This window comes from Rhipicephalus sanguineus, chromosome 4, assembly GCF_013339695.2.
Source record: "Rhipicephalus sanguineus isolate Rsan-2018 chromosome 4, BIME_Rsan_1.4, whole genome shotgun sequence".
NCBI lineage: Eukaryota > Metazoa > Arthropoda > Arachnida > Ixodida > Ixodidae > Rhipicephalus > Rhipicephalus sanguineus.
The window spans coordinates 119,077,739-119,092,760 of NC_051179.1; the positions used below are offsets into that span (position 1 = coordinate 119,077,739).

Sequence of the window (15,022 nt, forward strand, 5' to 3'; positions counted from 1 at the left end):
GCAGACGACGCCAGGAGCAATCGACACTGAACGTGCTCCTCACGGCAACTCCGCTCGATTTCGCTTGGCGTATTGCTTGAACATTCAGAACGAATTGTTTTATGAACTTGCCGACTAATGTTCCAATAACTCGAGCAAGACAGCCTGGCCGGAAGCGTCGCGCTGCCTTCTTCTAGCGAGCGTGCGCGCTAACTGCGGCCCCACAGTGCTTGATCTGACGTCACACAAGAGAGGGCGCCACTCAATGATCTCGGGGCTAATACAGGAGGTCGTGTCCTCAAGTAGAGAGCGCCGTCGGTGGTAAGGCGCGGCCAGTAATACTCTTCTTGTATCCTTACGAGCGTGCGGGGAAAAACCATGTTGTCCAGCCGTCGGGTCGTCATGTAGGACCTGCACACCTTCTGGTCGCAGTACCGTAGGTACAAGAAGAAGGCAAATAAGTTTTTATGTGCGCTGGCAAAAATGGACAAAAGAAGAGCGAAGAAGACTCAACATGGGAGACAGATAATATCTGGAATTTTACGTGCCGAAACCGCTATATTATTACGATGCATTGAGTTTCCATAGCCCTCTACAAAGAGTTCTAGAGGACTCCAGAAATCTCGGCAATCTGGTGTTATTCAACGTGCGCCTAAATCAATACACACGGGCCTCTAGAATATCGCGTCCATCGAAATGCGACCGCCACGGCTGCGCTGGAATCAGCGGCCACCGGGTCGGTAGCCAAGCACCGTAACCACTGCACATGGAGGAAAAAAAAAACCAGGAGGGAGCGTCACGTGACATTTTTGAAGCCCAGCCAAAACAAATAAAACAGGGGCATGCTGGGAAATGAGCACACTCACGTGATAGGGAAGCGGTGAGAGGGGGGAGCGGCTTCCGAGGACGTTGGCTTGTGGACGCTAGACGGGCGCGCTCGTCAATTTTTTTTTTTTTGTTCATGAGCCCGCCAAGAAAGGAAATGAAACAGGAGCATCATGGGAAATGAGCCTCGAACGCGAGGAACAAGCGGCTTCAGAGGAGGTTGGCGCGGTTTCAAAGGAGGATGGCGCGGCTTCAGAGGAGGTTGGCTTGTGAACGCTAGGCGTGCTCCCTTCTATATTTTTTTCTTTCCTCCATGCCACTGCACCACCGAGGCGGACAATGGGTAAAACATGACATATATCCAAAGAAAAAGTGCATGAACCAAGCTCATTGGTCATCTCAAACAACGTTATGTTGCCGTCACAACGTCAGATGTAAACACTGCATCTCACGATCAGCGAGTGTGACCGAAGGTCCGCTTATACAACGACGTGTAGTATTAAACTTACATGCTAGAATAGCTCCCGATTGCAATGGTCCCTATGACGGTACAGGATCTTCCTTTCGTTCTGAAGGCGATGGCAAGTGTTCTTGCTCTTTTTTTACGCTGTTTACAATGCTTGACCACACGGAAAAATGTGGCTGAAGAAAAATTCTGAAGATGTATTTTTTGCCGAATGCTAACACAGCTTCCCATCTTTCCAACATAGACGCGCCTGGAAGAAAAAGGAAATTCATGCATCGCTGCGCAGGCGCAGGGCAGAGATATTGACCTGTGTTTAACACGACGAACGAAAGGTTGAAGATTTGATTTCGTTTCAGTCACATTCATTACTGTAGCACACAAACGCAAGTGTAGAGCGGAAACGCGAATACAGCTACGCTAGTAATCCGTGCCTCCATAGATCTCGTGGCCCCGTGGGTTTTCTTTTGTCTTGCTCATCCAATGCATGTGCTTTCCGGCCAAATATTGTACTCGATTTGCATCGTTCCTGCATCTGCTGCTTTATGAACCATGCAGAATGCATCGTTACCACATACCAGTGTTTCCTTCCCCCAGCGTCGGCTGGTAAAAATGACGCTTTCCTAGTTAACTGCCTGCGCTCCATCTTTCTGTTTCCTTCCTTCCGTGGAATGCTATAAAAAAGAATGTTGTATTTGTTACTATTCGCAATGCCCACGAACTATAGGTGGCGCGCCGTGCTTTTCAAGATGGCGCCAGGAGGAGGGTCAACCAGTTTGTTAGCATAGGAACAGATATGGGAACAGATAGTACGTGCGGACGTACGGACGGGCCATTTTCACCAGATGAAGTAATGAGCTGTGCTGAATTGGATATGAGACTAAACTACTTTCCCAAACCATGGAAAGTGCTAAGTACTCGCCACCTAATTATTTGCTGTGGTGTGAAATGTTATATTTCAGCTCCGTTACCGTACATAACGATGCTTTGCGAAATCCTGTGCGTGCTACATAAAACTGCATGAACTAAAATTGACGTATGAGCAGAACGGCACTCCGAGGTAGTACGTACCGAGCCAACGTTTATAGATACGTAGTACCGAGCCATGCGTTACGGATTTGCCGCAGTAGTAGTATGGTAGTAGGCCGCCAGCGAGTAGCGCCATCGCTGCTGCACGGGACCGCACGTTTAACGTGGTGATGGTTTGCGAACATAATACGCCGTCGTCATTACTTGAGCAGTCGAGAACGCGGAGTTACGTCTTCAACGGAACACATGCATTTAACTTCCCATTCAGTAGCGCTTGTGCCACAGCCATGCTGAGACTCTAGCCGTGTGCAATTCACTTCACTCGCATGTTGCAGGCTCGATCAGCACGATCGAAACACGAATATCGAAAAGAATGCACACGTATTCTTTTCGCAACGTCGAAGAAGTTAGCCGAGAGGCGTGGATTGTGGCTGTGACTGAACGTTCCGACGCCCTAACCATTTCGCTTCTCTGGTCGAGCTCGAGCGTGTTGGCGGCATGCGGCGCTCCATAATATCCACAATAATCGATACATGCAATGCACACGAGGAACTATGCTTTTATTTTGATCTCGCTCAAGGGTATTATACATTAAATACAATCAAAGTGACTTACGAGCGTGAAAGAACAATAACGCACGAGGGGACGTGAAGTGCAACTCGCTCCTCGTGAGTTAGCAGCTGATCGTTCACCGTCGCTGTCACTCTCAGTGCCTTCACAGTCTTCTACGTCCAGTGAAAAATCCTCGTCGTCAAGATGGTTTCTTTCAACATCACTGCTGAAAGCAATCTGAAGAATTTCCTCCGCCGAACAACTTCGACCACTCCGCGTCACCACGTTTACAATTACAGAGACGTCTGGGCGGGGAGAACATTTCGCTCTCAGATCGGTCAACGAGCAAATCGCTTGCAGTGTGCTGCCACCTATCAACAAACGTACAAAAACAAGTGGCGCAGCGCTGGCTATGAAACCAACACACTGGCGAAGGACGGCGTGGAAAGTGTTCGCTCCACGAAAGGCGTGGAGCAGACGCGTCCTCGAATGATTGAAACGTCGCTCGCACGATTAGTAACAGCGCTTTGCTGACAAAGGATAGAGGCATATTTTATTGTATCGACAACTTGAGATCGCTCAGTTTTACAAGAACACATCGCGAGCCGGCGCGACCTCCCGCGTAGTGTTATGGGATTCATGCACTACAAGAAACACTGACCAATGCTTTATACAAGTAAAACAGGGTGAGCTTCAACTGAATATGTCAGACGATAACATTTAACTAACCTACGTGGCTACAGAAAGCTTCGCGAAGCTGATAGTATGCGTACGCTGTGGGCTAGCATTGAAAGCGCGAGTCGGGAGTCGCCACGTATTTTCACGAAAACTTCGCGCCTCGCAAGAACGAATCAGATTTCTCAGTTCACGGAGGGCCCGGTTTGTTCACTGATGCAGGGAACATGCCAAGTCGTAGTGTTCCTTCCTTGCCAACGCGTTAACACTGAGGTTAGCACAGCCGAACAAGTGAGCGACTGTAGTGCTGCCATTTTGTCGTCTACTAACTAGTGATGCAGAACTATCGCTAAATTGACTATCGATAGTATCGATAGTTTCTGTGAAACTATCGATAGTGTAAACAAACTATCGATAGCACTACTATCGATAAACTATCGATAGTCGAATCAGTAGTACCATCGGTAATATTACTAGCGATGTTAGTGCCACGCGTGTTTATTGCTTTGTTTTGATGTATTCAGGTTTCACCCACAGACTGTTAGCAGCATTTGACGCAGACCGCGCCGCAATGTTTGAGAAGCTTCGCGATTGTTTGACATTTGAAGATTACGCGCCGGTAGCGAATATTCAAGTTTATTCGAAAGCTTACGCGAGCACCAGCGATAACGCTGGAGGGTTTGATGACTGATGTATAAAAGACGAAGCGTTCCACCGGTTATCAGATTACTCGACGGCCGGCGACTGTTCTCGACTCTATCAGTGCGCAGCCTGTATCGCTCGTATTCTGATTTTTGATTTTCTGGGCACAAGTTCGACCAAATAAAGAGCTTCGTATTTCCCAGTCTTGCTGCAGCATTCTTCACCGTCATAACCACGCGACAAACTATCCATAATGGTGCGAATAACGATGCTGTTGCTGGCTGGCCAAATTGGCAAAATATTCGCGATAGCGTACTATCAGCTTCGCTTAATTTGAGCAAAATTTTGGCGAAAGAAATTATTTGCGCAGTGAAATGAAAATGGCGGCATATGTCCATCAACAAATTCATATTTAAAAGCAACCAGTTACATCTTACAATTACCAAACTTTGTTCTTGATCATTTTTTTACTTTGAAATCATAAAATGCAATATAAAACTGAAGCCGCGCAGTTCCACCCCATGTAACAGCTTCTTTCCGCTACAGCTGAATAGTTTGACATTATGATCATGTGTCAGCGAAGCACTCTGGTGAAGAACACAAGCATGTCAACTTTCTTGCTCTTCAGCCTGCTCCTCCGGCTCTACTATGTACCACGCGCGCGGGAAACCAAGTTTATTCTGCAATGAGTTCGCGCTGTTGATTTTAAACTATCGATAGTACTTACTATCGATAGCGCTATCGATAGTATCTTTTACCATCGATAGTTCGATAGTGACTCAGCTATCGATAGTATCGATAGTACCATCGATAGTTCTGCATCACTACTACTAACCCTCCTCGAGAGGACGCTCCTGAATTCCGCTTGGCGGCGCGACAGTCTATGGGCATTGCGAATAGCAGTCAGGTTTTGTAAGCTTTCACTACAGAGTGCGATATCATCTAAGGCCATGTCAGAACTTCTCGCTGTCTCGCCACCGAAGTTCCTCACACTGCGAGCCTTACTCGGCCTATATCGGGTGTGCTGTTATTTGTTTGAGAATAATTATTAATGAGACGCAAAATGTATGTTCTTGTGCAAATGGATTTGATTTCTTGTAGAATGTACGGAGGGCCCTGGAAATGGCTCTTCAGCAGCCTTATCCATCTTCGTGCTGAGAAGCGTTAGAGGTGCACAGTTTTATCCCCGACCTTCACCTGATGTTATGAATAATACGCGATGCGATTTCCCAGAACTGTTTTGTTGGTTCAAATTCAGGACTACATTGTTTTTCCAGACGAACAAAGACTTTGGGTCTCGCAATGCATCACACTCGTTCATCATAGCAGCGTACGTTTCTTCAACTCGCTTTATATGACGTCCTCGATATCGCATCTCGACGTCAGTACTTCGACATATTCGGGTAAGTAATGAAAAATTGAGATTATCGCAAGCTGCTAATTCATTCATTATTCTGTATAATACCCAACATTGTAGTAACTACACTTTCATACAGACCTGAATTCATTTGTTCACGCATGTATGTCTATTGTTACGTGGTTGTGGCGGTGAAAATTGAGTTATTTATTGGGACGAACTCACGTCCAGAAAACGGGGCACTCACAGTACAAGCGAGTAACACTCGCAGAATAGTGAAAGCGGCGATTACGGTGGTCGGTCGTCGTTAATATTACCGTCCGTGCTACAGTATTTCTTCATACAGGCGTGATCAAACATTCTAGCGTTCTCGCTGATACAAGCGTCGGCTCCGGAATGAACTCAAAAACTCGTATCCTCCACGATATCTTATCTGAGCAGTCTAAACCAATCGTGAAGGTTCTCTAACAGCGGTGCACCTTGCGCCAAGCGGTAGTAAGCCGTGTGACAGCTTGGTGAGTGGATCCGGTCACATGAAAATAAAAGAAGTGAGCGAGGCAAATGTGCCTTGGCAAGAACTAGTGCGCGTGGTGATATTATATCGCAGCACGAACTATCGTTCGTTTGGAGCATTGGCAGAGCCGCGAGAGCATATTCCCCTTGTCGTACACAGATAAAAAAAAACTTCATTGAAACGCAGATAAAAAGTTCGGCAGATCCCACTCATTGTAGAAATTAATTTCATGCGAAGCAGCCCTGATTAGCTGCGAATGCCGGATTTTTTTTTTTGTGCCAAGCATTCCGAGGCCGATCGCCATGTTTGTGCAAATTGAGTGGTTGTGCGCATATCGTGGGCTTATGAGGCACGCCGGGTATACACTGGCGTATACGGGTATGTGCCATAGAGCACTGCACGGGCTCGGGCCTACCCGAAAACCTGGGCCGGGCCGGGTAAAGTAGTTTGATGGCGGGCCCGGGCCGGGCTCGGGTCTATAAGCTCCAGGCTTAGGGTCGGGTCCGGATTTGATGATGATAATGATATGTGGGGTTTAATGTTCCAAAACCACGATATGATTATGAGAGACGCCGTAGTGGAGGGCTCCGGACATTTCGACCACCTGGGGTTCTTTAACGTGCACCTAAATCCAAGTGCACGGGCCTCAAACATTTTCGCCTCCATCGAAAATGTAGCCGCCGCGGCCGGGATGTGACCCCGCCACCTTCGGGTCAGCAGTCGAACGCCATAACTACTAGCCCACCGTGGCGGGGTGGGCCCGGATTTGAGGTGGTGCGCTTGGGTCGGGCCGGGCATGGTGTTTGCTCAGTTCTTAAGATTGTTGCTCATAGGCTGTGCATACCAGTGTTGCGGAGTTGCCACTTCGGAATAATTCCACATTTTCGCGACCACGGACTGGAATGGGGACAACGCTTGGAGGAATGGAATGGGAATGGAACTAAGCTCCTTTTGCACGGAGTGGAATTAGGTCTTTTTTCCGAAAGTAGTGCACGTTTTCATCTATGCGCTATTTGTCAAACATTAGTGAGAGCCTCGAATTCAACAATAAAGCAGTACTTTCAAGATGGCATCGCTCATTACAAGCACCGTACATTTATAAGCAACGCGCCTACCACAATTCTGTCCTTATATAGACTGTGTTGCTCCGAAGTTTGTCTCCATACTTCGCTTAACCGCGGCTGTGTGCAGTTGTTTGGTATGCGTTGTGCGGAACTATGGCAGCGGTATACCCCCCTCCCCTTACGCCTTGTGATTTTTCCCCTTGTGGACCCAATAAAGTTGTTTCACTCACTCACTCACTCGGTGGCTCCTCAAGAGCCTGCTAACTCCCCGCCCTTCACTTAATTGTTCTGTCGCCGTTGGCGACTCGGACGCATATTCGACAAAGCGCTTCTCTATGTTGTGATGCGTATTGACGCTGGCGCAATGCTTGTGTTCTCTGCAAGCTTTCGTATTCCAGCTTGCCCGCCGTCTCACCTCATACTCCCCCCGCCCTTCTGCAATACTGTGCCCCTGTCTAGGAGCTCCAGACGCATGGCAAAACTGCTTAGTCTTCTTGAACACTACTTTTGTCAGCATAAAAATACGCTATGGCGTCGTTTTAGCATTCACACATTTAAGCATGAACAAAAAATGTTAATATCACCATTCGTTCAAACTTGCTGACTATGCAAATGCTATAGGTGGCGGGAGAACTGCCCCTATGGGAATTAGTAAGGTGGTTGTACGGCAGGAGCTATGTCACCAAGCTACTATCAGTTGACCTTGGTAACGTGTTTTGCGTACTTTTCTAGTTCTTAATGCATCTGATGACATCAGCTTTATGTTTATTCTTAACTGAGTGAGACTATCAAGGTGCCTTTCCTACATTGAGGAATTACAGTAATGGAATTAAGCTGCGCGGCCATTCCCGGAGTGGTAATGGGCTAAGGTTTTTATTCTAAGGAATTGAAAAGAATGGAATTGTGTTAAGTTCTAATTCCCCGGAATGGAATTGGAATGAAATGGAGGCGCCCATTCCGCAACACTGGTGCATACATATATGTTCCACATATTTCATCTCGAAAAAGCGCTGGCCCTATGTGGGGGAAGCTACTTGAAGAAGTTTCCGCTGCCTGTAATTTATGTAATTTTTGTAAATTTGTAGTTTAGATTTTTTCTGGGTGAAGGGTCCAGTCAAGCTGTGAAATGCAGCTTTTTTCCCTTCGCACCAAACCACGTATACAGTGTATTTTCGTGTACTTCTCACGTGGTTGAATAAACTCAAACTTCTTTTGCTTCTTTCATATGGGGCTACCTAATTTATGTGAAACGGGTGAGCTAAAGTAGAGCAGGCGCTTATATAGTTAACATCTCACTGCTCTGTACTTCATGTGCATTCGCTAATCTTCTATATCGTAAATGTGATTTTGTATTCACGGTGTCAATGTAACATAAAATGATTATCAAATGAGGGTGTTGCGCTTTGAGCGGGTTTGCGCGTTGCTTCGCGGAAGGCTCCTTGTAAGGCAGGTCTGGCTATTAGCGAACGCGAGCGCGAGCGACAACCACAGCCACCGATTGTCGTCTTCCTCTTTCATAACAAGGGATCGTCTGTCGTTCGCATTTATGGAGTCATCCTGGCGACCTAGGGGCCAGAAAAAATAGGAGGATCGTAGCAGTGCTTGAGTCTGGACACGTGAACGATTTCCTGGCCATGACGGCGATGGTCAGAAGACGGTTCCAGTGGCTCGATGAGGTAGCTAACCGGTGAAGTTTGCTGAAGTACACGATATGGACAGTGGTATTTGGGGACCAGCTTGGTGGAAGAGCCAGGAGTAGTAGACGGCACACGCAGCCAAACGAGCGAGCCAGGATCGTAGGAAGTAGCGCTAGTGGACGCGTCGTGGTAGTGCTTCTGCCGCCCCTGGTCTTGTGTTGTGAATGAACGTGCAAGTTGGTGGCATTCTTCGGCATATGTAGCTGCTTGGGATGAAGATATGGACCCAGGCTTCGGGTCGGTACAATAGAATAGTGCCCATAGTACAAGAAGGCCCGCGTCCGTAAGGAGGAAAAAAGAGGAGAAATCAGTAGTGCTTTGAATGGCGGTATAATACATCAAAGTGCCAAACGGTAGTACTCAATCCCAATAGGAGTGGTCTGACGAGATGTACATAGACAGCACGTCACCGAGATTACGGTTAAAGCGTTCTGCCATCCCGTTGGTTCGAGGGTGATAGGCGCTTGTGGTGCGGTGCACGACGCGGCACGTATGCAGCACCGCTGTGATCACGTCTCATAGGAACACACGACCGCGATCACTCAGCAGCTCTCGAGAGGCGCCATGATGAAGGACGATGTTGTGGAGAATGTTAGGGGGGTCTTTCGTCTCTGGCTTGTGAAACATGCCCGCAAGTACTGTAGAACGCAACGGTACATGCCACGCCAGTAATATCGAAGCCTGTTGCGAGAATAAGCTTTAACCAAATCTGCGTGGCCGCATTGTCGGTCGTCGTGAAACGTGGAACAACTTTCGGACCGGAGGTGACGCGGAATGACGAGTTATCACTTAGGGCCGCCGGGTGTGTAATTTCGCCGGTACAACACGCTTTCGCGAGTGGGGAGGTGTTCGGCTTCCCGACGCACTGTCCGAGAAGATGGAGAAGAGGTCCGACCATACAGAATGTCTAGAATGGAAGCAAGCCAAGCGTCTTGGCGTTGCTCAGAGGGCATGTCGGAGATGGTGAGGGCGGCGGTATCGCAGGTAGTATGTGTGAAGCAGGCAGGTCAGCAGACAGGGGCGCATGGGAGAGGGCGTCTGCGTCTGAATGCTTGCGGTCAGAGCGATGCACCACGCTGGTGTCGTATTCTTGGAGCCGTAACGCCCATCGGGCAAGGCGACAACTTTGATCTTTTGGTGACAACCAGCACAGGGCATGGTGGTCAGTCACTACGTCAAATGGGCGTCCGTACAAGTAAGGCCGAAATTTCTCTATCCTCCAATTAGTGGCAAGCCTCTTCAGTGACATAATAGTTGCTTTCGGCTTTGGTAAGACTTCGGCTTGCGTAGGTAATGACGTACCCTCGGAAGCGACCTTTCCATTGCGCAAGAATAGCGCCTAGACCGACACCGCTAGTGTCTGTGTGGATTTCAGTGGTTGCAGATGGGTCGTAGTGTCGCAGAATATGACCTGACGTGAGGATATGGCGCAGTTCGTTGAAAGCGTCGTCACAGGGGGGACCATGGCGAAAGATCACTAGAGCCAGCGAGGAGCTTGGTCAAAGGAGCGATGATGGTAGCGAAATTGCGGACAAAGCGCCGGAAATAGGAACAAAGGACGATGTAGCATCGGAGCTGTTTCATGGTAGTTGGTTTGGGAAACGCCGAAACGGCTGTTAGTTTGGTGGAGTCAGGGAGAATACCGTCCTTCGAAACCACATGCCCTAAGATTGTAAGTTGTCGAGCGGCGATGTGGCACTTCTTCAGGTTCAGTTGCAATACCGCGGCGGAGAGACAAGCAAGAACTTGCTCGAGGCGGGCTAAATGGGACGCAAAATCGGCAGAAAAGACGACAATGTCGTTTAAATAACAAAGGCATTCCACTTGAGGCCGCGAAGGATCATGTCCATCATACGATCGAAAGCAGCAGGCGCGTTGCAGAGGCCGAAGGGCATGACTGTGAATTTGTAGAGGCCGTCGGGCGTAACAAAAGCAGTTTTTTTCGCTATCGGCCTCCGCCATGGGTGCCTCCCAGTAGCGAAAGCGCAGATCTAAGGAAGAGAAGAATTCCGCTCCCTGTAGGCAGTCTAGGGCATAATCGATGCGCGGTAGACGATAGACATTCTTGCGCGTGATACGGCTGAGACGGCGCTAGTCCACGCAGAACCTGATGGATCCGTCCTTTTCCTTGACCAGCACAAATGGAGAGGTCCAGGGGCTGCTGGTCGGCTGGATTATTCTACGCTTGAGCATATCGTCTACCTGTTGATCGATGACACGGCGTTCGGAAGTCGACACAGGGTATGGACGCTGTCGCAATGGTGCTTGTAGTCCGGTATCAATACGCTGAACAACTGCTGACGTTCGACCTAAAGAAGACTGGCCGTGGTCGAAGGAGGCTCGAAAACGCTGGAGGAGTTGGACAAGCTTTTTCTGCTGCACAGGCGTAAGGTGGGAATCGACGGCTTTGCATAATACCTCCATAGGAGCAGCTGTGTCAGTTGCAGAAGTGATGGCACAAGGCAGTAGTGATGCCGTGGTCTCCAAGTATTGTATCGTCGAAAATGTCATCAAAAGTGGCGAGGCTCCCCAGACATTCGCCGCTTTGAAGGAGAGACAGGCAAGCAGAGACGCCGCACGCGTAATGTGCCGCAGAACCATCGCAAAATTTTATGGCGGCAAACGGGAGGACGAAGATTCGGTGACGCGCACTAGTTTAACAGATGGTTGAAACAAAACAGTAGAGTTAGTGGCAGCAGGCGAAAACACAGGCACTAGGACGGCGGACAAAGGCGCGATGTGGACGTCAGCTGCGACAAACACTTTAGGGAGACTGCGGTTATCGAGATCAAGGTACGGAGTCGACAATGTGAGTACAGCACGAGCGCAGTGTACGAGGGTCTGACGAATAGAAAGAAAATCCCATCTTAGAATGAAGTCGCAAAATGATCGCGGAAGAATGAAAACTTCACTGCATGCCGAACATCTTGAATCACAACACGAGCTGTGCACTGTGCCGAAGGCGTGATGTAATGCGATGTTGCTGTACGCAGGGCAAGATTCGTAAGCGGCGGTCTCACTTTTCTCAAACTGTGACACAGTTTCTCACGAATGTCAGAAACGACGGCTCCTGTGTCGAGAAGTGCACGTACGGCGATAACTTCTACTACTATATCAATTTCGATAAGCGGATAAAGAGAAGGTCTTGCAGAGGTCGACGACAACACAATTCTTGCCTCCGGAACTGCGGCTGTCAGTTTTCCTTCGTGCAGGGCTAGCTCGGCAAAGCATTGGGGAGATGGATCGGCAGAGGGGCGAAGACGAACGGTGTGAGCCGAAAGGACGTCGTGGGGAAAGCGAGTCAGCGACAGCAGAAAAATGTCGTGGGGAATGCCGTGCAGCCTTCCAATTCGAGGAAGCCACACCGTCCTGAGACTCGAAGCTGCGACGTCGACAGCAGCGGGCTATATGCTCCGCAAAACCGCACCGGAAACATATCGGCCGATTGTCAAAGTTGCGCCATGGGCTAACGAGAGAAGGTCCGTAGGGCGAAGTGGGATGGGGTACCACCGTGCGTGTGGGAGGCGGCGTCGTGTAGAAGGACCCGGTGGCCCGGTAGGCGCCAGAATCAGATGGAGCTTGTGGTCTGGCAGCGACGGCCGCGTAAAGCGCTGGACACATGGTACGAATTCGGATGCGATTCGTCGTACGGCTGTTCGTGCCAACAGCCGCATCCGACAGACGCCCAACAGGTTCCATCAGCGTGCGGAGACGATTCGCACGCCGCACGGGCATCCAACTTGCTGAATGTAGCCGCGCGGCTGCCGCGTCGGTCTGACGGCCGCAGCCAATGGTAGCGCAGGAGACGCCTGATCTGGCCCTCTGGTGGCGCGTTTGTTGCTTGTTTGTTTGTTTGCTCGTTTGTTGCACTACGTTCGGACGGCTCCGATCATGAAAAACGTTGGATAAACTTTCCTTCTGACATGAAATAACCCATGACGTTTGAAGTGTGTCATTTGTGCAAGGCGGCGCCAGTTTCCGAACCACTAGCGAGATATCGAGCCGTGATGGAAGGCCACTTCGCAGGTACCAGCCGCACCGGCCGTCTCGGCGAACCGGCCCGCTTCGCTTCCACCGTTGCTCGTCAAATCGAGGCCTACGAGAAAACCAATTGCGCATGTAAACGCGTGTCATCAGCGTAAAAGTTTTAATCGTGTTGATAAAAATAAGTTTTCGATGATCAGCTCGCGTTTGATCGCGAACGGCGCTAGCGACAGCGTCCGCCTTGCTAGGCCTACTCTCGGAGTCGCGAGTGAATGCGGGCTATTGAGATGTTTGTCGCTTGCGAAGGCGTAGCTTTATTGGCAATGTTCTTACAGAACGAAGCGTGGCTGCGTAAGGTTGGTTGTTTTGCAGTCAACGAAGAGGACGCGATGTCTTCCGAGCGTGCAAGCCGGGGTGCCGTGTGTGGGCGGAGCCTGCGCGCTAATTGCTCGTTCGCCCCCATGTGTCCTGAATCGCCGTATACCGCGTGCGGCGTCGCACGTCGGATCGGATGCCGAATCGCACCATGTGTCTAGCGCTTAAGTCAGCGATGTAGTGGCAGGCGGTGATGGTGGTAGTGCCTGTGCGACTTGCGCCTGAATGACCTGAGGAAGACGTGGCTCCATTGACGTCACTGGTTCAGGTGTTTGGGCGACAAGGGAAAGTTGCCGTGTAACTTCCTCAGGGATGACCTGCTTGATCTGTGGCAGTAAAAGGGTGTAATCAGCAGCGACGTCATCGACAAGGGCGGAAACCTCAGCTGTAGCTTCGGCACCATGGCGCGTCTAGACACGCCGCTTTCGCAACTCGTACGACATAGTTGGACCACGTCGGCGACAGTCTGAGGGTTCCGAGCGACAAGCATATGAAACGTGTCGTCGTCGACTCCTTTTATGATGTGCTTTATCTTGTCTATTTCGGCGAGAGATGGGTCAACGCGCTTGCAAATGGACAAGACATCTTCGATATAGCTCGTAACCGTCTCGTTCCGGTGTGGTCTCGGCTACGCAAACGCTGTTCCGCGCGAAGCCGGCGCACGGCGGGACGACCGAAGACCTCCGTGATGGTGGCCTTAAAGGTCAACCAGTTGGTGATGTCAGCTTCATGGCTTTTAAACCAGAGGGTGGCTACATCAGCTAGGTAAAATCGCACGTTGATGAGCTTGTCGCAGTCGTCCCATTTGTTGGAAGCGCTTACGAGTTCGTGCTCAACGATCCAATCCTCGACGCCTTGCTCGTCGTTGCCGTGAAATACGGGCGTGTCGCGCTGCCGTGGCACGCCAGTACAGAAGACTGTCGTGGCGGCAGCAGCTTGCGAAGGGCCAGGAGCAGTCATGTTGAAAGGTGATGGTAGCGACCGATTGCGAATTTCCAGGATGAGGGGAATCCCGGCTCCTCCTCCACTTCAAATGGGGTATTCTGCTTTGAGCCGGTTTACGCGTTGCTTCGTGGAAGGCTCCTTGTAAGGCAGGTCGGGCTACTAGCGAGCACCAGCGACAACCACTGCCACCGATTGCCGTCTTCCTCTTTCATAACAGCGGAGCGTCTGTCATTCGCATTCAGTACAGTACCTACAACTTATCATCGCAAGAGCGATCACAGAGCTCCCAAGCGGTGAAACGCTCTTGAAAGTTCCAACCATCCAGTAAAATGAAAGGACTGCGCGGAGTCTCGTTACATAGAATGACTCTATGGGTACAACACCGGGAGGAAGGCATACATCATTATAATATGAAAAACAACGTTCGGGAACGAGAGCAATTAAGGAATGAGCTGGACAGCTATGTTCATTCTGCAGAGATCCGCAGACACCTCAAATTTTTTACACTGGTGGAAGTCTAAGAACAAGGAGTGCCGACACCTTCGCAGCTCGCAAGGCTGATTTTGTGCGCGCCTACGGCTGCGCACCTTCGGCTAAAGTGCTTTCAGTGCATGCGCGCCTACGGCTAGCGCAAGCACTGAAAGACACTTTAGCGCGGCAGGATATGCGATACAACAGCGCATGGCGTGCTGATTTCGAGCCGGAGTCTCTTGATAATCTTGAATATTTTCTTCCTTTCGGTTGTGTATACGTATTTTGAAAAGTACACGTGGTGCACGCAGTTAGTTATAGTTTTTATCCTGGATAGCGTGTTTATAACAACGGTAAAAAAATAGTTTTTTTTCCTCTACCTTGCAGTGGAAAGGAGCTGCTATGCTGAATACAGAGGCTACATATCCCAAAGGGTGTACGATTTTGCTT

At 49.7% G+C, this 15,022-nt stretch overlaps 1 protein-coding gene across 4 annotated transcripts in view; it reads left to right on the forward strand.

Annotated features, from left to right (window-relative positions):
* Positions 1–5,470: 5,470 nt before the first annotated feature.
* The window catches only part of LOC119390621 (uncharacterized), a 42,947-nt gene continuing 33,395 nt past the window's right edge, over positions 5,471–15,022 (forward strand). For 2 of the 4 annotated variants that reach the window (XR_007416025.1, XR_007416026.1), the window contains exon 1: positions 5,471–5,572. Coding sequence is in view for 2 of the 4 variants with exons in the window: in XM_037658226.1 (XP_037514154.1) it covers positions 5,520–5,568 (49 nt within the window). In the remaining 2 variants the exon portion in view is untranslated. The remainder of the gene's footprint in view (positions 5,573–15,022) is intronic. The other 2 variants (XM_037658226.1, XM_037658224.2) reach the window with 1 other exon arrangement.